At 42.4% G+C, this 21,524-nt stretch overlaps 1 protein-coding gene across 1 annotated transcript in view; it reads left to right on the top strand.

Annotated features, from left to right (window-relative positions):
• The window catches only part of stam (signal transducing adaptor molecule (SH3 domain and ITAM motif) 1), a 44,286-nt gene extending 26,411 nt beyond the window's left edge, over positions 1 to 17,875 (top strand). The window contains exons 5-14 of the mRNA XM_080503463.1: positions 716 to 862; positions 938 to 1,028; positions 1,330 to 1,525; positions 3,799 to 3,893; positions 8,073 to 8,161; positions 12,410 to 12,497; positions 12,588 to 12,642; positions 13,805 to 13,958; positions 14,362 to 14,471; positions 15,094 to 17,875. Of these exons, the coding sequence (XP_080359589.1) occupies positions 716 to 862; positions 938 to 1,028; positions 1,330 to 1,525; positions 3,799 to 3,893; positions 8,073 to 8,161; positions 12,410 to 12,497; positions 12,588 to 12,642; positions 13,805 to 13,958; positions 14,362 to 14,471; positions 15,094 to 15,304 (1,236 nt within the window). The 3' untranslated portion in view covers positions 15,305 to 17,875. The remainder of the gene's footprint in view (positions 1 to 715; positions 863 to 937; positions 1,029 to 1,329; positions 1,526 to 3,798; positions 3,894 to 8,072; positions 8,162 to 12,409; positions 12,498 to 12,587; positions 12,643 to 13,804; positions 13,959 to 14,361; positions 14,472 to 15,093) is intronic.
• Positions 17,876 to 21,524: the final 3,649 nt, after the last annotated feature.

Genomic DNA, 21,524 nt, shown 5'->3' with positions numbered 1-21,524 from the left:
AACCAACCAAAATAAACTAGATGAAATAATTACTCCCTAAACTGGGGAACAAAAACACATAAACACAATCAACACAACACCAAGCCCAACAACGACCCACAATAACCCCAAACAACACAAAACATGAATTCAACCTGAGCTCCTCAGTGCAGCCGATAGAAACTCCCATAATTCATTGCAGCTGTTTGTGGTGTTTTAAATGCAATTATTGGGGGTTCTATTTGGTTTGTGGTGTCGGTAATAATTGTGTTGTGTTGTGTTTTTGTTGCTTACTTCACGTAGTTTAGTTTATTATTATTATTATTATTACCGGTAGTTGTAAGTTGTCAACCAGTAGTGAATAAGGTTTTGTGTGTAGTGTGGTACTGGCATAGGCTGCAGGAAGGACTATCAAAATAAAGTGTGTGCACCTCTCTGGGTGTTAGAAGCAATGGAAAATGTAACTTAATGGCTTTGAGCTATAAATGTTGCTGACCACTGGTCTGTTCCATGCGCCTTATAGGGCGGTGCGCCTTATATATGAATGAGGTTGTAAATTATGTCAATCAATGTAGGTGCGCCTTATAACCCGGTGCGCCTTATAGGGCGGAAAATACGGTATTGCTTGTGTCGTAAAACTAGGATTGACTCAAAATATGGCTGTCCTCTGGTCTGAATAAAGAAAACTTGATGAATGTGTTGGTATTTCCTGTAAATGAGGTGCTGTTGTGTGCAGGGCCACCCTAAAGTGTGTGAGAAGCTAAAGGCCCTGATGGTGGAGTGGGCCGAGGACTTCCGCAACGATCCACAGCTCAGTCTCATTTCAGCCATGATCAAGAATCTAAGAGAGCAGGGCGTCACTTTCCCAGCCGTGGGCTCCCAGGTCAGTCTTCAGGTGAGCGGATGAATAGGACAAGAATGAGTAATGTGCTCATCTGATGCTATTGTCTCCTTCCAGGCTGCAGAGCAGGCCAAAGCCAGCCCGGCTCTCGTGGCCAAAGATCCGTCCGCCTCTACAAACAAGAAAGAAGAAGACGACCTGGCCAAAGGTAAGCGGGCATCAGTTGGAGGAGTCAGCATGGTTTTTTGAGTAGAAACTTAAAAAGATGTTCTATGGGCAGATTTTAACACATAAAGACTGGAAACATGTGTTTTGTTCACCTTCCTATGAAGGATAAACAATAGTGGACGATGATCACAGTTACTACGTACGCTTAGATACTGAAAATCTGGCCATTCATTCCAGAATATGGTTGCTTAGATTTTCAGCATGCACATAGTGTCACTACTGTAAAGTCCTTCACCTCCTAATGTGCAACATGGAGGTTTAAAAGCTGTTTGCCGTTGCAGCCATCGAGCTGTCGCTAAAGGAGCAGCGGCAGCAGCCCCAGACCTCCCTGTCCAGCCTCTACCCCAACGCCTCCAGCCTGCTCGCCTCACACAAAGCCGACGGCAGGAAGGTCCGGGCCATCTACGACTTCGAGGCCGCTGAGGACAATGAGCTGACCTTCAAATCCGGAGAAATAATCACCATCCTGGATGATAGGTGATTTGGTATACAAATATATGAAAGTGCACACAGAACAATTCTTGTCCTGAACTCGGTCTAATACCAGTGATAAAAAAAAACATATCTCTAGAACCAAGAGTTTCAAAAAGACAAATGTATTATTAAAGCAGTCAAAAAGAACCTTCAACCATAAACTGATCACCGGTGTACCTGGATGTTTCATATGAGAAATGAATGACTGCAGCAGTACTGGAGTAATCTCACTACTGCAGTACTCCAGTGAACTCACTGTGACAGTACTTGAATAAACTCTATGTAGCATTACTTGTTTAAACTCTGCAGCAGTGTTGGATTAAAGTCCCGGTAGCAGTACCGTATTTTCTGCCCTATAAGGCACCAGATTATAAGGCGCACCTCCATTGATTGACATAATTTACAACTTCATTCATATATAAGGCGCACCACATTATAAGGTGCATGCAATAGACCAGTGGTCATAACCTTTATAGCTCAAAGCCATTAGGTTACATTTCCCACTGATTCTAACACCCAGAGAGGTGCAAACACTTTATTTTGACAGTCCTACCTGCAGCCTATGCCAGGACGACACTACACACAAAACCTTCTTCACTGCTGGTTGACAACTTACAACTACTGGTAATAAACTAAACTACATGAACTAAGCAACAAAAACACAACACAACACAATTATTACCGACACCACAAACCAAATAGAACCCCCAATAATTGCATTTAAAACACCACAAACAGCTGCAATGAATTATGGGAGTTTCTATCGGCTGCACTGAGGAGCTCAGGTTGAATTTGTCGCTGCAAGGCATGATGGGACATCATGCCTTGCAGCGACAAATTCATGTTTTGTGTTGTTTGGGGTTATTGTGGGTCGTTGTTGGGCTTGGTGTTGTGTTGATTGTGTTTATGTGTTTTTGTTCCCCAGTTTAGGGAGTAATTATTTCATCTAGTTTATTTTGGTTTGTTAGAATGTTGGTGTGCAACCATGAGTGATGAAGGTGTTGTGTGGAGTGTCGTCCACTCTGAAGATCCGGTTGTGAAGTTAGAGTTGTCAAAATAAAAGCTTCTGGTTGTTCAGCTGTCAAATAGCAGTCTCAAGTAGAACAATCATCCATATATAAGGCGCACTGGCAGCTTTTGAGAAAATTTGAGGTATTTAGGTGCCTTATAGTGCGGAAAATACAGTACTTGAGTGAAGAGGAGCTTTAAAGATTCCTGTGTGACATGAAGGGATGTGGTCTCACAAAAGGCTCCCAAACTGACATGAAAGATCGAAGAATTGGGAGAATCGTTTGTAAAAGCCACAGTTTTTGCACAAAGTCAAAGTGGTCTGACCTTGTGCACGGTTGTTGGAGGAGCGAGGGACCATTTGGAAGCCAGTGACCACTATAAAGATTGTGTCTAATGTTTGAGGAGTCAAAGCGGCTCATGTGATCTCGTCAGCTGCTGCAGCCTGCACAAAGCAACGGCCACACTGTCAGATGATCAGGGTGAATCCAGCTGCTCCTGCAACCTCAAGCCTGTTTGTTTGGTTTACGTGGAGTGTGCCTTGTTGGAAAATGAAAGACCACATCAATAGATGCATCTAAAACGTTAGTAGATGCTAATAGATTCTCACAAGACTTGCTTGAAGCTCCTGTTGTAACATTCCCCTCCAGGCCGTCCCCTCTCTGAGCCACACCTGCAGCTATATTCTCCTCCTCCTCTGTTTTCCGGATTTCTTTCAAAACGCATACATTCAACAATGCTGAGGCTCCATTCATGTGTCGGTTTCAGTACACATGAACACAATTGCTCACCCCCCTCCCCCAAAAAGTGCTGACACCGGCCATCCTTGATACTCAGACTGCAAAATGACACACCATTCCTTATGAAGCAAAAACAAGATGTTCCTAACACTTATTAAAGCTTTAAAGCTTTCAGGCAGATGTTCAGGCATGGAACTAAATGCTAACTTCCACAGAACTGCAGAAAGCAAAGAACCTCCAACTTCTGCTTTCAAAAGCTGACAGAGGAAGATTGCAATTAAAGCCTAGAAATGGATCTGAATACCCATATTTTGGGGACGAGGTTTATACTACAATACAATTTGCACAACATTTTGGCTTTTCTGTTTTTATTTTTGCATACTAGATAATTGCTCTTAATTAAAATGTATGTTTAATCAACAGAGAAAGTAGTGACCAGGAACATACCTAGAAATGGTGAAATGCAGTTATTAGTAGTAGGAGCAGTAATCTCTGTTGTCATAACTTTGTGTGTTTGGTCTCTTGCAGTGACCCCAACTGGTGGAAAGGAGAAACATACCAGGGCATGGGACTGTTCCCCTCCAACTTTGTCACTGCGGACCTCACTGCAGAGCCTGAGATGAGTGAGTACACAGCCTGCTATGTCACATCATCCACCATCGACTGTGTCTATTACGTCCACGAGCGTATCGCTGCGTAAATCCTGCAGTGCAATATATTGAATCACTTTCCCAGAGTGCAGTGACAAAAGTCAGCACAAATCAGTTGGTCCAACTTATTTTATGCATGAAACAACAAGACTTCTAAACTTGAGAGACGATATTCCACGAGAGTCTTGAAGTGGTTAAACACAGTTTTTCTGTTAATGACAGAAATTATTTAATTATTGGTTCATTCAAGTTGACTCCCTTGTCAATTCAATTCAGCTCAAGTCAACTTTACAGAGATTCTGTCCAATCAGTTTTCGTTTCAGATTCAGATGGACTTTATTAATCCCTTGGGACGACTCCCTCGGGGAAGTTAGAGTTCCAGCAGCTTTAGCAGGACAGGAGCAGCACACAGAGAGCAAAGAATATCAATAAATAAAATAGGATAAGTCTAAATAAAATAAATAATAAAATAAGATAAATAATTATGTACAGCAGACTCTTCACTAACCTTAAAGGTATAGTAGAGGATTTTCTTCTTCCGGGTGGATCATCAAAATAACTGGTCCTCCCAATTGTCAATCATTCTGGTGATATATGACGTAAGGCCGTCGTACGTGCTCGTCCCTGCAGCTCACTCCACACGGTTCTCATCATGCCGCTGGCCGACCCCACGCATTATTCTCCCACATTTTTACACAGTTTCACCCCCTCTGGTGCAAATCTTCTTGTAAAGTGAGCTTATGTGAGCGATGCCGACTTGTGACTTGTAAACAGAGCGTGCACGAGGAGAACTGGGCTCGTGCATGTCTCTCGCACGCGTTTTAGTAGACGTTCCGTCTACTAACGTTTTAGTAGGCGTTCCGTCTACTAACGTTTTAGTAGGCGTTCCGTCTACTAACGTTTTAGTAGGCGTTCCGTCTACTGACGTTTTAGTAGGCGTTCCGTCTACTGACGTTTTAGTAGGCGTTCCGTCTACTAACGTTTTAGTAGGCGTTCCGTCTACTAACGTTTTAGTAGGCGTTCCGTCTACTAACGTTTTAGTAGGCGTTCCGTCTACTAACGTTTTAGTAGGCGTTCCGTCTACTAACGTTTTAGTAGGCGTTCCGTCTACTAACGTTTTAGTAGGCGTTCCGTCTACTGACGTTTTAGTAGGCGTTCCGTCTACTAACGTTTTAGTAGGAGTTCCGTCTACTAACGTTTTAGTAGGCGTTCCGTCTACTAACGTTTTAGTAGGCGTTCCGTCTACTAACGTTTTAGTAGGAGTTCCGTCTACTAACGTTTTAGTAGGCGTTCCGTCTACTGACGTTTTAGTAGGCGTTCCGTCTACTGACGTTTTAGTAGGCGTTCCGTCTACTGACGTTTTAGTAGGCGTTCCGTCTACTGACGTTTTAGTAGGCGTTCCGTCTACTAACGTTTTAGTAGGAGTTCCGTCTACTAACGTTTTAGTAGGCGTTCCGTCTACTAACGTTTTAGTAGGCGTTCCGTCTACTGACGTTTTAGTAGGCGTTCCGTCTACTGACGTTTTAGTAGGCGTTCCGTCTACTGACGTTTTAGTAGGCGTTCCGTCTACTGACGTTTTAGTAGGCGTTCCGTCTACTGACGTTTTAGTAGGCGTTCCGTCTACTGACGTTTTAGTAGGCGTTCCGTCTACTGACGTTTTAGTAGGCGTTCCGTCTACTGACGTTTTAGTAGGCGTTCCGTCTACTGACGTTTTAGTAGGCGTTCCGTCTACTGACGTTTTAGTAGGCGTTCCGTCTACTGACGTTTTAGTAGGCGTTCCGTCTACTGACGTTTTAGTAGGCGTTCCGTCTACTAACGTTTTAGTAGGCGTTCCGTCTACTGACGTTTTAGTAGGCGTTCCGTCTACTGACGTTTTAGTAGGCGTTCCGTCTACTGACGTTTTAGTAGGCGTTCCGTCTCGGGACCAGGTACAGCGTTGCGCATGCGCATTTTTTTCAAACGGTGGAGAGGGCGGGTCTTTCCTAAAATTCCTGAAAATCCTCCTGTACACCTTTAACTAAGTAGAAATGGCAAAAGAATAAGAACTCCAAATAAAATATAAAGTGACAGGTGACATTAGTCAGGTTTCTGCGTTGGCTAGCGTAGCTGCTACTCCCCTTCGTCCTCAGGCGCCTCAGGTTGATTCATTCGCCGTCCTCCATCAAACTGACAAAAGCAAGTGTTGTCAACAGCCTGATACTTGAATCTGTTATTGATGCTCAGTCCTTCTCCTTGGTTGAGCAGCATCATTCCAAAAGTTCAATCAGAAGCTCATGGTTTTCTTATTTTTCCCTTTTTTAAAGTCAATACAGTGACACCTGATTCATCAGTATTTGGGGTTTTCAGTGTCTCTGTTCAAGTAAAATGTTTCTTAAGACAATTTCACCGAACAAGTGGCAAATCTCTGTCACTCTCGTCTTTATTTATGTGTTTGGCAATAAAGTAATCTCAGAGTTATTAAAAGAAATCTGGTACATTACTTGTACTTATTTGTGGTTGTTAGAGTAAGTTTCTGATTACATTTTCAGAGGTACACTCCCAACCCTGATTTCACGGTAATATAATAGAAAGGAAAGTGGTCATATGGATTGATGATTATATTTACATTACATTTGGCCTTGACAACAAATGTCCACAATAGCAAATTTTGCTGGATGATAAATTGTCCCAGAAATTCTTGGGATAAACGATAATATTAGCATTTTTTGTTACCATTTTCCACTAATATAATAATAATAATGGTATAATAATGCAAGTACACCTTTTGAAAGATAAATAAACTTTTATTTCTTAAGAATATTTAAAATGGGAATTGTCTTGTGAAAAAAAGACATACTAAATATCCAAAATAAATAATCAAAACAAGCAAAATCATTAAATAAAATGGACTGTCTGTCTCTGTTAACAAAAACCCACACACAACTGAAACAATAAAAGTATAAAGTCTCCGCAAACAAAATTGCACTTCAATATATATTAAACGTAAAGATGTTTGGTGCACTTGAATAAAAACCACACACGAACAAAACCAATATATAAAATAGACCCTGTTGCTGTTAAGAAAAAAATAAACTGTTCCATCTTTAAAACCTCAGAATTACTTAAATACTTCCTGGGGTAATTATTTAGCAACTCGTTACAAACGGCACATTTCCCAGCACTAATGCATGACAAATGATTGGGACTATTTTCATGGAGAAGGGTTTCTTCATCGCCTGCTACAGCGGAGGAGCTGCACTTCATTGTTTTGACGCCATTCTCCTGGGCGAGCTGGCGCCTCACCAGGCCGCAGAGCCTCCTGTACAACGGCTTTGCAAACATTCACGTCGATGCTCTGAGCGTCAAATCTGTCCAAACAGCGACGTGTTGTCATGGAAAGTTGGACAGCTGCAATGCTACTTCCGTAGCCTCCTCGCTGGCTGCAAACTGTGGGACGGATTTCCTGACTCCGCGAAAGAAATGAAAAGTCCGGGCATGAAGCCGGTTTTAAGAGGATATTAACCGGACATATTTCACAATCACTGCTCTCCTCCTCACGGGGCTCTCATGCTGCCAGACAAGCCTCCCACACAGGAGGGTTCACTCCTCATTACGCTAGGCTAACTAGTTAATGAGTTAACCCACTATCCAATGTCTTTGGTAAATGAAAAATGATCGAGCCTGGCAAACTTATCAAGCTCATTTTTAATTATCGTGCAATTAATTGATTTATGGATTATCACGACAGGCCTATATTACATACATAGTAATCCCATAGGATTTGATTCATTTATTGTATTTTCTTGTTGCATTAGCTCCCTTTATACACCCTTCTGCCAGTCTGTGGAAAGTGATGTTGCCTGACAGCGGACAGTGGTACAAAGCAGGTTGGGTAAGGTTGGGCAGGTTCTAGACTGTAAGGCCATTCTAGATACATGTAGCATCGACGCAGTGGCTCAGTGGAGGTTCACGACAACGCATGGAGATGTGCTGTTTGGGTCTGGAGTCTGAATTGGGCTTTATACCATTCAATCATATCGCTACTCTGTATCTACAAGTAGCTAAAGGTTAGTACTTGTTCTCGTCCTTTAAAAAAGTGGTATTGTGGAAACCCTGGATGGAGCATTTGGCCTTTGATTGTGATTCCTTGTGCTGCTGTGTTTGTTTGTCCAGTGAAGACGGAGAAGAAGACGGTGCAGTTCAGTGAGGACATTCAAGTGGAGACCATCGAGCCTGAACAGGAGCCGGTGTATATAGATGAGGTACTCCACCCTCTCTCTGTACTTCTCCACCTTACCTCAACGACACATCTATGTTCTTGGAGGACTGTAGCCTTCATGCCCAGAGACATCTGTGCACACCTCCCACCAAATACAATGTGTCTGGAGCAACAAAGCATATTTCGGTGTCATATTGAATGTCCAGAATTGCAGCTGATAATCCATTGATGAGATCTAAGTACTCTAATGCACCCTGAACCTTGACGGTGGTGCAGCATTATATTTAATTAATGCTCAAATGTTTTGTCTTTTGGACTGAGGAAATGATTCACTGTAGAGCCACATCGAGCTGCTCCAGCCCGTCACATCAGGTCTTTTCATGGGACCCAGCACACACACCTCATAACTCCACATTTTACCCTTGACTTGTCAGTGTTTCTGCCTCAAAGAAAGTTGAGTCCACTCGTGTTTTTTATGCAACCAATGTCAGTTGTGTGATGCGAGCTGCATGTCTCCGTGTGCTTCATCTTGCTGGCTATTGGAAGCTTCTACATGAACCTCGCCTTGTTGTGCCATCGCCTTCATACGGTCCGATTCACATAAAAACCCTTTTAAAAAGGATCACTATTGCTATTGCAACAACACATCGTATCAGTAGGGTAAATCTAACCTGTCTTATGACGGTCTAATCCAGTGGTTCTCAATTATTTTCTGTCATGCCCCCCCCGAGAGGACAGAATTTTTTTCAGCCCCCCCCCCGAATGATACTACCATTGAGAACCTGATAATATTTATTTATTGATCTGTATAAACCATGTATGAGTTGCTGCACCAGCATTCTGCATACAATCGCCTGATTATCAAAATAAATTAATAAAATGAGCTGGAGGCCCTTTTTTTATCGTTCAAGCATGAATAAAGACACTAATACTGAAAGTCGCGCCTGCCTCACGCCCCCCCTGACACCCCACCACGCCCCCCCAGGGGGGCTCGCCCCACCATTTGAGAAGCACTGGTCTAATCCCAGCTCATGTTCCCTATATACAACCCCTGGCAAAACAATATGGAATCACCAGTCTTGGAGGATGTTCATTCCGCTGTTTAATTTTGTAGAAAAAAAGGAGATCACAGACGTGCTACAAAACTAAAGTCGTTTAAAATGGCAACTTGGCTTTAAGAAACACTAAAAGAAATCAAGAAAAAAATTGCGTTAGTCAATAACAATTGCTTTTTTTTTTTTAGATCAAGCAGAGGGAAAAATTATGGAATCATGCAATTTTGAGGAAAATATTATGGAATCGCCCTGTAAATTCCCATTGCCGAAACCAACACCTGCATCAGATTAAATCTGCTCAATATTATGCACTTTAAAATGAAGTGCTCACACTTTGGAGAGCTGTTGCACCAAGTGGAGATGCATGAATCATGGCTCCAACACCAGAGATGTCAGTTCTTAATGACAAAATATTGCAAAAGATATTGGTTGCATCTGAAATGTGGAGTACAAACAACACATAAATAGAAATAAAATGGTTAAAATGGGCTAAGGGAAGGCAATGGTGTTCAGTCATGAATGGTCAATCTGCACTGGGCAAGGTGAGGATATTGGAACTGGTTTGTTGCCGTTTCCAGAGATTTATGAAGATGACTGCCTGAAGAAAACACACACATTTCCACAGTCATTGATGATATGGGGCTGCATGTCATGTAAGGGCACTGGAGATATGGCAGTCGTTCCATCTTAAATAAATGCACAAGTTTACCGGGACATTTTGGACGCTTTTCTTATTTCATCAATTGAAAGGATGTTTGGGGGTGATGACATTTTTCAAGATGGTAATGCATCTTGCCATGGAGCAAAAACTGTGAAAACTTCCTTTGAAGAAAGACACATAAGGTCAAGGTCATTCCCTGCAAATAGTCTGGATCTCAATCCAATTGAAAATCTGTGGAGAAAATGGAAGAAAATGGTCCATGACAAGGCGCCATCACGCAAAACGGATCTGGCAACAGCAGCCAGAGAAAGTTGGAGGCAGATTGATGAAGAGTTTGTCACTTGTTCATTCCAGGCCTCAGAGACTACAAGCTGTTAGAAAAGCCAGAGGTGCTGCAACAAAGTACTAGTGGTGTGTTGTAGTCTTTTTTTTGTTTGTTTGTTTGTTTAGTTTGGGAATTCTTCCCTCATAAGTATCATTCGGTACCATTTATGTTGTGGTTGGCTATTGATAATGATTAATAATGATCAAAGATATTTATTAATAATGTTATTGAAATTTAATCTGACCTGTATCAGAACCTCGGAGCTCCACCTGTCTTAACAGGAAATGATAGCCAATTCAGTTCTATCAGTCTCATAAGATATACTAAACATTTCATCTGGAATTTGAATTAATAGTTAAATTAATTACAATTACCAGAATTAACAGTAAATGTTGAAGGATTTTGGAGTTCTTGACACAGAAGAGTCGATATTTCATTCACCTTTGTGCTCATTAATAAAACAGCAAGTATGATTCCAAACATTATATTTATTAACAATGAAAATGAATAAAACACAGATTCTAACTACCTGTATACAGCTTGGTGTGTGTGTGTGTGTGTGTGTGTGTGTGTGTGTGTGTGTGTGTGTGTGTGTGTGTGTGTGTGTGTGTGTGTGTGTGTGTGTGTGTGTGTGTGTGTGTGTGTGTGTGTGTGTGTGTGTGTGTGTGTGTGTGTGTGTGTGTGTGTGTGTGTGAGAGAGGGAGAGTGCGTGTGTGAGATGTGTGATGGAACTACAAAACAAGATGGCGGATCACAAGAAACTACATTCAAATGGAGGTTGTCAGAGAACAGGAAGTCTGTCCTGGGTCTCCACCATGTGCTGGAGAACAATGGAACATGGAAGCTAGTCTTTAGCGTCTGCTTCCTGTGTGTCTCTGCTAAAGGACCATTTCTAGAATGACTTGATGTGAATGAGACTTGTTTTGTAAAACGTCAGGAGTCGTCAGATGGTGTTCAGTTACGGTGTGATGTTGTCTTTGATGTGATATGTGTAGGATTGTGAGTTAACTAGTTAGTAAAGCAAAGATTAGCATGCAGACCCTGTGTCTGTGGCAGAGCTAACGTTGGTTTACAGGTTGATAACTGCTCTTAATATCATTATCTATAGAACTCAATCACTGTAACAGAATCAACACATCTTCATAAAGTTAAACAGTTCTATCATAGCATCAGGTTTAACTAATCTCAGGTAAAGCCCAGTTGTTCCCACTTCCTTGAAGGAGTTCAGTTGTTGTCCTGCTGGAGGGAAGCTGGTGTCTTCTCCTGTAGTTAGCACCTCCTGCTAACTGTGGTTGCTGGTTGTGCATGGGGGAAGTGTCTTTTGAGCAGAAAGTGGGGGAGGATTTGCATGAGTCTGCAGTGGCCAAAGCCCCCCCCCCCCACTGGGTGTGATGGTCAATCACATTCCTGGGTCAGAATTCACGTCATGATCATGTATCATGACAAATGAAAATGGTCTTTTCTTGGAAATGAACGTTTCTCTGGTCTTGTGAGATCCCAACGGTTTGTTTTTCCATGATTCCACAAGTGTTTCCTTCTGCTTAATCCAAAAAAGCAATTGTTTATTGACTAGCACAATTGTTTTCTTTATTTCTTTTAGTGTTTCTAAAAGCCAGAAAGTTGCCATTTTAAATGACTTTAGCTTTGATGCCATGTCTGTGATCTGCTTTGTTTTTCTACGAAATTGAACAACTGAATGAACATCCTCCAAGACTGGTGATCCCATATTTTTTCACCAGGGGTTATATATGAAACCTTAACCTCTCAATAAGTGATATGCAATAGTTTTTTACCTTTTAAGTTCAAAAGTCCTGTGGTTGAGGATTAAGAGGTGATTCGTCCTGAAGTAATTCTTGATCACCCTTCAGAAGTTTCTGTCTCAAAGCTCCAGGTAGAGCTTGTCAATGAGTGACATTCTTTTTTTTTTTTCCCTCTGAGACTTTTCTTTATTTGTGTTTAATCCTGGTTATCTTACCAAGAGGAGACTTTAAAAACGCAACGTTTCTCAGCTGAATTGAAAGGCACCGTGCAGGAGACATAGTGAGAGGAGACACATTTTACTTGAGCAAGTTTTCAACCTTTTGTTACTTTAATTGGGCCATTTGTCACATTTTGAAAATGTGATGTTTCTCTATAAGTTTGCTAGAGCCTCTATAAGAGCTGCAGGTGTCGCAAACACGTTTTCTGCCTTTTGAAAGTCCATTATTTGAGTGGCCATGTGTTTTTTTTATTTGTTCTTAAACCGTGCAGGACAAGATGGACCAACTCCTGCAGATGATACAAAGTGCTGATCCAACAGACAACCAGGCAGACACTGTGGAGTTACTCCAGTTGGAAGGTGAGCCTGATTGAAGTGACAGAAAAGTGACTCAGCAAGTTCCATCCACTCTGTTGTTGATGTGGACACAGTTTGTGTTTATCTCTTTAGGTGCCTGCAATCAAATGGGACCCCTCATTGACCAGAAGTTGGAAGACATAGACAGGTGCTGTCCACAAGATGTACCGTAATATCCAGACTATTGAGCGCACCTGAAGATAAGCTGCACCCACCAAATTTAAAAAGACAAAAAAGAAAGGTCGGAGTTATTTGATTTACCTGAACGCATCACCTGTGTAAAGGACATGATGCTTGTTAGCCTACAAACATCCATAAATTAGCCACATAATTTTTTAAGACACAGGATAAAAGCTTGTGAACAAAGTAGCAGCTTATAGTCCAGAAATTGGCTTTGATAAATCATCATCGAGATGATTGTCATTTACAAACGCAGAGAAATCTTTGACATCTGCGTAGCTTTTTGGTTTGGATTTGATCACCACCAACTTTTTTTTTGGACACTTTTACAATTAGTCTGAAAACAGTCAAAAGCTAAATCACATGCTAATGAGATTATTAGGATATTCAGAGGGAAGATCAAATTTCATTTAAAAACGCCATCACTTTTGAAGAAGGTCGCACTCCCCTTGTGTTTTCACACTGCGATCGTCAGCAGAGAGACGGTGACTGTGACCATTTCAGTGGGATTAGATGGTGCTGATTGACTTTGGGGCCAGAGCAGAGCTGAAGGAAAGACTGACCACTGACTCAGTGGGATGATGTTCGGAAAGGTTGGAGTCAGAGACGATGGTGATTGTCACTGATGTTTGTGCAGGTGCAGGATCCACAGACAGCATTTATTTATTTGGTTTCAACGATGTGGGAGAGCAACGGAAGCCCAATATGAGATGCCGGGATTGAACTCTGAAATGGTTCAAAATGTTCTCTCCAGACTAAACTGGATCCAAACAAGTTGTTCCAAATATCCACACATGCTACAGAGACGTATGGTATGAGACTGAGCTGCAGTGTTTGTTGGAGCTGGACTGTGGCAGCGCTCCATTCAAGCTTTCCGTCAGCATGTTTTCACTGAGCGACTCTGGTTTCCCCACAACGTATTGACAACATGCCGAGGTCTGGATTATCTCTTATATATGCTGATCCAGATTACAGGGTGCAGTTCTTCAGCTCTTTGCTTTTAGTTTTAAGGCTGAAGTTTGATACTCCATGGTGCAGTCTTTTTGAATAATGAAGGTATTATTTCCAGAAATAGATGGACGTGGATGTTAAGCTGTGAGGTATTGACCACTTCCTGTCCATGTGGTTAGGAAGCATTCCGAGCTTTCCGAGCTCAACGTGAAGGTGATGGAAGCTCTGTCTCTGTACGCCAAACTGATGAATGAAGATCCAGTGTACGCCATGTACGCCAAACTGCAGAGCCAGCAGTACTACATGCAGCAACCTGCCAACACAGCGCCACAGGTACAGTCAGCCCACCTCCGACCCCAACATGAGAGCAGGACTCCTGCACTCCTCACATCTAGAACGCTCTCATTGATGCTTTTATTGAATGAGGTTTTTAATGCAAGTGACTCATTTATCCTTCTGCAACATACAGTGAATCAAGGCTCAGTAGACATTTACTTCAATTTACATTTACGAGGGAACAGAAATGATGGTAGTAAATTCAGTTGCACAACATCGGGTGAACATGTGATGATGTGTATTGTTTAGCACTTCAACACTTCAGGAGGTGCACATGGAGGTCAGAGTGTTCACAAAGCTCTTTCCACACAAATCTACCCAGTGAACCTGCATGTAGAACTCAGATGAGTGAGACATGTTCTATGTATGAAGAATGTGTTTGATGGCGGTGTCCCTGCAGGGCTACCCGGGCCAGCCTGAGCCCGGCTCCTACTCTGCTGTGCAGGCTTACCCTGTTCCTCTGGAGCAGCTTCCTGCTGGCACTCCTGGTCCCGCCCAGCCAGCTCCCAGGTACCTTCACTCACGTTCAGGACATCATCCTATCTGCTCACATTTGTGCTTTGTAATTGTTATTTTCACTGCAATTTCCTCTGTGTATTCCCCGAGGAGGAAAAACCCTGAAGAACATGTCCAAAGCATGCACAGTATATTTTCACTCCACATAATAGCAAATGTCCCTGCAGTGGGCTGTAGATAAACAAAACTTCACCAAGTTTATGTCTGATGGGCTCTTTATATTTTATAATATACTCCTATTGATCCTTCTGTGTTGGTAAAGTCAGTCCAATCTAACTATGATGCAATTACTTGTTTATGTTCACTGACCAGAGATGATCAATTTTTCTTTATACCAATTTTACATTTAAAACAGGCCCTCAAGCTCATTTTCGATACAACACACACATGTTATGTTAATTTCAGAGAAAGTTCAGCGTACAATTTGGGAAAAGCTGTGATGACATTTTCAAGCCTTTTCTGATTGTAATCAAACTCCGCTGTGATGATGATTAAAAAGCAGAGAACACCATCAGGAAGTTTGTCACAGTTTTGCACTAAGTTCCTCATTGTGGAGTTTCACAGTCAAAGTTCCATTCTTGCTGTACGGACATCATTTCCTTACTTGTCTTTGCAGCGACGTTCATATGTACATGAGCCAGCCGCCAGTCTACACAGTGGCCCCAGCAGACGTTCAGTCCTACCAGAACCCAGCAGGGGGCGCCGCACCATGCAACACCCTGGCAGGCATGGGCCAGACAGCAAACTACAGCACGCCAACCGGCTGCAGCATAGCTCCGCCCTCGGAAGGCCCACAGGCCCCCTACTCAGAGAAAGCCCTCCTATAGGACACACACACACACACACACACACACACACACACACACACACACACACACACACACACACACACACACACACACACACAGAGACTTGATCAAATAGTTCTGATTTGCTTCATGATATCTTTGTTTTAATAGTGAACACTGTTGGAAGGGGTATTACTACACTGCTTCAGTCACACACACACACACACACACACTAACAGAGGACTCACTGTCACTCACACATCGACGAGCTCGTCACTTCGATCACCACTTCTACCACTGGTGCAGCGGCAACAACACAGGTAGTGGTGCTGGTTTGTGTTATTGCCCCAGATGCTGCTCAGACTTCACCTCAAATCAGGTTTCAACTGAACAAATGTTTCTGCTTGTATCAGAACAATTCTCGATCTCACCTCGTAATTTGGGGATTAAACTGAAATGTGTCCATTTAAATGCGCTCAATTAAAGAGACTATCTTTCAACCATGTTCTGCACTTGGTTGTCGCAAAGGTGAACTCAGAAACGCCCAGTTGTGTTGTATGTTACCTTGTGCAGTAAGATCTGAATTGCAGTTTTTCTCAATTTCTGGTGCATTTCTCAAATGATCGACAAAATTTGCAAAACGGTAAGTGCATTTCTCCAAATAAAACGCCATGAATTACCTGCAACAACCAGTCCCCTCCTCAAACTGCTTAGTTCTTCTTTCAAAAGTAAATCTGTTTCAATGAACATTTCATTGCCATCAGAATGACAGGTCCTTGTGTCACTACGTACGGAAAAGACTGAATTGCATCATCATGTTGTCACTATAGCAGTACTCTAAAGGTTGAATGTTGCACCTTATTGGGGACTATTCAACAGACCATAATAAATATTGAGCAACATGACATCAGCAATTGATAACGTAGGAAATGGCAAACAATTATATATAATTGTTTGCATGGACGTGCCAAAGCATTTGCAACTTCAAACAAATAGTGGAACTAGTTTTTTGATGCGCACAAGTGACTCAGTCATGTGGAGATTGAACAAGTAGTTAATTCTAGTTCTCATCTGACAAATGTGCCAATTTGACTGAGAAAAATTGTAATAAGTGAAAGGTTCTAAAACATTTCACAAATCCCATTGTTCAAGTGTGATACATTTCTTGAAAGTATTGAGTATGTCAGAGCTATTTAGAAACACCTCATGTATATTTTAAACAACATAAAGTGAAAGAGAATGATCAGAACATTTAAGAAATATCTGAACAAAGTGAGCAGCCCTGAAACACCAGTTTGTAGCACAAGTTCTACCATTGAGCTGCTCTGATGCACAATCACAAGGAATTCATTACCCAAGCAGCTGTTGAAGGAGGAAGTCTAACTGGCTAATTGACCTTCACCCTGTAGTTGCTTCCCGTTTGAACAAGTGCATTGTTCAGTACATGAAGGTGTTCACTGCGTCACTCACACTGCTTTACCAGACACGTTCACGCAAACGTACATGAACAGACTAACGATCACAAAGAAACGGGATTTCCACTCACATTTGCTTATTCTGTTTTTGCCGTTTCGAAACGGACATATAGTGACACTGAAAACATTTGGCTACTGCTACATGATGTATGTACTGTTTACATTTTAACGTATGGAAAACTCAAGACACCTTGTTTTTTTTGAAGGAGGGAACAAGACGAGAGGAATTAAGTCGTTCTCCTTTTTTTTTGGAACATGACTGAGTTGTTGCTGTGACGTGGACCCATCCTCTACTCTCACCACATGAACTCCAGGGTCAGCAGGTCCTAATCCGTGTTGAACAATGAGGTTGATCTTTCTGTTGCAGTGCATTTTAATTTATAGTTTGATTATTGTCATATTATGACCAGATGAGCAGTGCAAGTTGTACGTATTCTCAGACTAGAGCGGAGGATGTGATAATCCGCCTATTGTAGTTTATTTAAAATGTTTTAACCGTGAACCTTTCTCTGTTTGATACATGCTTATTGTATTGTCGTCACATTGTAACGTGAGAAGTGACTGAACGTTTCCTCCACACTTTGAACCATACTCCTCCTGTCAGCTGTGCTCAAGCCTTATTGGAAGGATTCTCGAAGGAGTGTATCCCAGTTGGTTTTCACACTCTGATAAGTCTAAAGTATTTTTACAAGTCAGTTTTTAATGATTTGAAAATCCACCTAAATCTCCCGGGTTTCCGTGGTTGTCCACCCCCCCACCCTATGAAAGCCAGGGGAGGAGCTTTATTGCTCCACCATGCCACTGGTTGAACTCCACACTGGACAAACACACGAAGCATTCCAGGTCAGTTAAGGTGGTGAGTTTTCCTTGTCAATGTGTAGGTTTCTATTTAGCGGTCTGGGCTGTTTCTGAGGCGGGAAGAAACACTGACTACAACGCACATATTTGATGTTGAATTATGCTACATGAAGGAGTGGTGCAGTTTGGAGCTGCATCATACGACACCAGTGTCTTGGGTTATTACTGATATTGCTTCTTGCCCTCTAAGCTCACAGGCTGTGTTTCCAGGTTCTCAAGTCAACATTCACAATGGTGGAAAAATGTTTTTGGACACTCATAAAATTTTATCATGAAATATTTGTCGTAAAGTCTTTTTTTTGTGTTTCATTGTGTTAACTTAGACAGACACACATGATTATTTTCTTTATTGTTTACAAGATTTTTTATTTTTCACAATTAAATTCTTGACCGTTTCAAGATTGCAGTTGTCAACATTGTCAGTATCAAAATCACCGGTTAACACAATGTATTCATAACTGAACAAAAAATATATAAACCATCAAATGAATATGCAGTTGTCCAATAGAGCTCTGATCCTGGCTGCCATGTTCCCCACCAGCAATTCACACTGGAGGGGAGGGGGGGTAAATTCTTCTGGAATTACTGCTTGTAGTTCTTTGGTTTACACTTTGAAGCATGCCTGTTGATAATCCACCACAATGTTCAAGGGGACTCATGTCCTGGAGTTGAACCAGCCACTCTCAGACCTCCTTGCAGCCAACTGCTGACCCTGGCTCAGTGGCCAAGGGGCATTAACTTGTTGAAACCTTAACAAAACAGCACAAGCAGAAGGATGCATGTGGGTTTCCATAATGGCAAAATACTCTGCAGGGTTCCGTGTGCAGTACCTGTGTATTTTAACGGAACCAAGGTTTTAAAGGATTTCTTTAGTGTTTTGACTCTAACTTGCCGAAAAGAAACTTGAAGCACTTGAAGAGTAATTCTTAATACTATATTTCACTTTATTGTGTGGTGGACTTTGATTAAAAGGTTTGTGATGTCATAAGGTCCGACGATGTGACCAGTTGGTCAACTTCATGTAATTGGGTTGTTTCTTAATGTGACGTTTTTAAGTTTGGGTTTGTACTGGATGACATGCTGCCTGACTTCACTTTCACAAATCAATGTTCTTGTAATAGTTCTGTCTCAACTTGTACCCTGTTTTTATGAATTCTTTTAACCATACTTATGAATTGGTATTCACAATAAAACCACGCCAAATGTACGGAGGAATACACTTCATTCTCATGTCTTTTTCTTTTGTTTTTTAAACCACATTTATCAGTATAGACCAGGGCTGGGCCGTCCTGGTCCTGGAGGGCCGCAGCCCTGCAGGTTTTAGACGTCTCCTCACATCCATACAGCAATTAGTGGCTCCTTGTCCAGCTTCCTGCAGAGCCTCATCATGACAACAGGTGTGTTTGAGCAGGGAAACATCTAGAACCTGCAGGACCAGGATGGCCCACCCCTGGTATAGACAGATACAACCAGTCAAAGGTTTGGATACACCATCTCATGAATGTTTTTTGCTTTATCACCATTTAAGGCATCAAATCTATGAATTTTGTTCTGATTATTTTCGCACATTCTTGGCCTTCTGTGATCAGTCTTGAAGGAGTTCTACAGAGGAGGGTTGGGACTTCGCCCAACCAGTCCACATGTGTTTAGTGGCTCTGGAGAAGGTGTTTGACTGCGTTCCTCGAGACGTCCTGTGGGGGGCGCTCTGGGAGTATGGAGTCCGGGGCCCTTTGTTAAGTGTTTGGTTCACATTGCGGGCAGTAAGTCAGACCTGTTCCCAGTGAACGTTGGCCTCCAGCAGGGCTGTCCTTTGTTACCGCTTCTGTTCATTACCTACATAGACATCACTTCTAGGCTTTTGCAGATGATGTGGTTCTGTTGGCTCCGTCAAGCCTGGACCTTCAGCGTGCACTGACACGGTTCACAAGCAAGCGTGCTGGGATGAAGATCAGCACCTCTAAATCCGAGGCCATGGTTCTCCACCAGAAAAAGGTGTCTTGCCCCCTCCAGGTCGGTGGAGTGCCCTTGTCACAGGTGGAGGAGTTTAAGTATCTTGGGGTCTTGTTCACGAGTGGTGGGAAGATGGAGCGTGAGATCGACAGGCTGATCGGTCGATCCGTCGTGATATTTATCACAGCAGGGGTGTGCTGAACACTCCTTCAGAGGAAACACTTGCTGCCAGTGTACGGTTTAGCAGCATGGCGTTCTTTACAAATCGCCTGCATCTTGTCTAGTTTACTATCTTGTAAAAGCCAAAGTACTTCAAAATGCCTGATTTTAAGTTTTTCAGTGCATCAAAGATCTCGTCTGCCGGCTTACTGCTGCTTTCATGGACCTCCGTGCTGTAGCACTGGCTTGTGGTAGAAATGTGCTTCCCGGCTGATCTGTTCAGGTAGACATATACTAGATATATGAAACATATATAAAATATCAATTAGAAGCAATATGTAAAACTACATTATACTGATTCTGAAATCTCATCAGTGGACAAGCTGTCCCCTGATGGTTCTGTCCGTGGACGAGTTGTCCGTTCACCACTGCAGGCAGGGAGGCGGCTCTTGTTCAGCTACTTTATATGTCTGTATAAAACTTGTGTTTTTAATCCAACATCAGGACCCAGCTATTTTTTTTTTTCTTTCCCTGGCCATTTTTCTTCCCCCACTGCAATTTTAAACTAATGTTGAGAGTGTGGCAGGATAAAGGACACGCTGGAACTGCGGGTCAAACTTGTCTTTATTTCGCCACCGCCAAAACAGAACTACGAACACTGCGTAACATCCCAAAAGCGGAGAGCTAAACCACGCCCCCTTCTCACAGTCCTGCTGGTGAGAGGCCTGGGTCCTAGTGGCCGCCACAAGACCTACTTTTATAGAAGAACGACAGTGGCTTGCAAAAGTATTCATACCCCTTGAACTTTTCCACATTTTGTCACATTACACACCACAAACATAAATATATTTTATTGGAATTTTATGTGAAAGACGTTGGTCAAAGGGTCACACAATTGTGAAGTACAAAGAAAATTATACATGACTTTAAATGTTTTTCACAAATAAAGTGAAAAGTGCAGTGTGCAAAAGTATTCAGCCCCCCTGAGCCAAAACTTTGTGGAACCGTCTTTTGCTGCAATTACAGCTGCAAGTCTTTTGGGGTATGTCTCTACCAGCTTTGCACATCAAGAGACTGAGATTTTTGTCCATTCTTCTTTGCAAAACAGCTCAAGCTCAGTCAAATTAGATGGAGAGCGTTTGTGAACGGTGGTTTTCAGATCTTGCCACAGATTCTCGATGGGATTTAGGTCGGGACTTTGACTGGGCCATTCTAACACATGAATATGTTTTGTTTTAAACCATTCCATTGTAGCCCTGGTTTTATGTTTAGGATCGTTGTCCTGCTAGAACGTGAATCTCCACCCCAGTCTCAAGTCTTTTGCAGACTCCAACAGGTTTCCTTCCCAGATTGCTCTGTATTTGGCTCCATCCATCTTCCCATCAACTCTGACCAACTTCCCTGTCCCTGCTGAAGAGAAGCACCACCACCATGTTTGACAGTGGGGATGGTGTGTTCAGGGTGATGTGCCGTGTTCGGTTTCCGCCACACATAACGTTTTGCATTTAGGCCAAAAAGTTCAACTTTGGTCTCATCTGACCAGAGCACCTTCTTCCACATGTTTGCTATGTCCCCCACATGGTTTCTGGCAAACTGCAAACGGGACTTCTTATGGTTTCTTTGAACAATGGCTTTCTTCTGGCCACTCTTCCATCAAGGCCTCTTGGCTGCATCTCTGGTCACTGCTCTCCTTGTTCGGCCTGGAACTTTAGCTGGACGGCCGTGTCTTGGTAGGTTTGCAGTCATACTCTTTCCATTTCAGGATGATGGATTGAACAGTGCTCCGTGAGATGTTCAAAGCTTGTGAAATCTTTTTA

Source organism: Blennius ocellaris (genome assembly GCF_963422515.1).
Source record: "Blennius ocellaris genome assembly, chromosome: 10".
Taxonomy (NCBI): domain Eukaryota; kingdom Metazoa; phylum Chordata; class Actinopteri; order Blenniiformes; family Blenniidae; genus Blennius; species Blennius ocellaris.
Note: the sequence above shows the minus strand (reverse complement) of the source record. Positions and strands in the feature narration are given on the sequence as shown.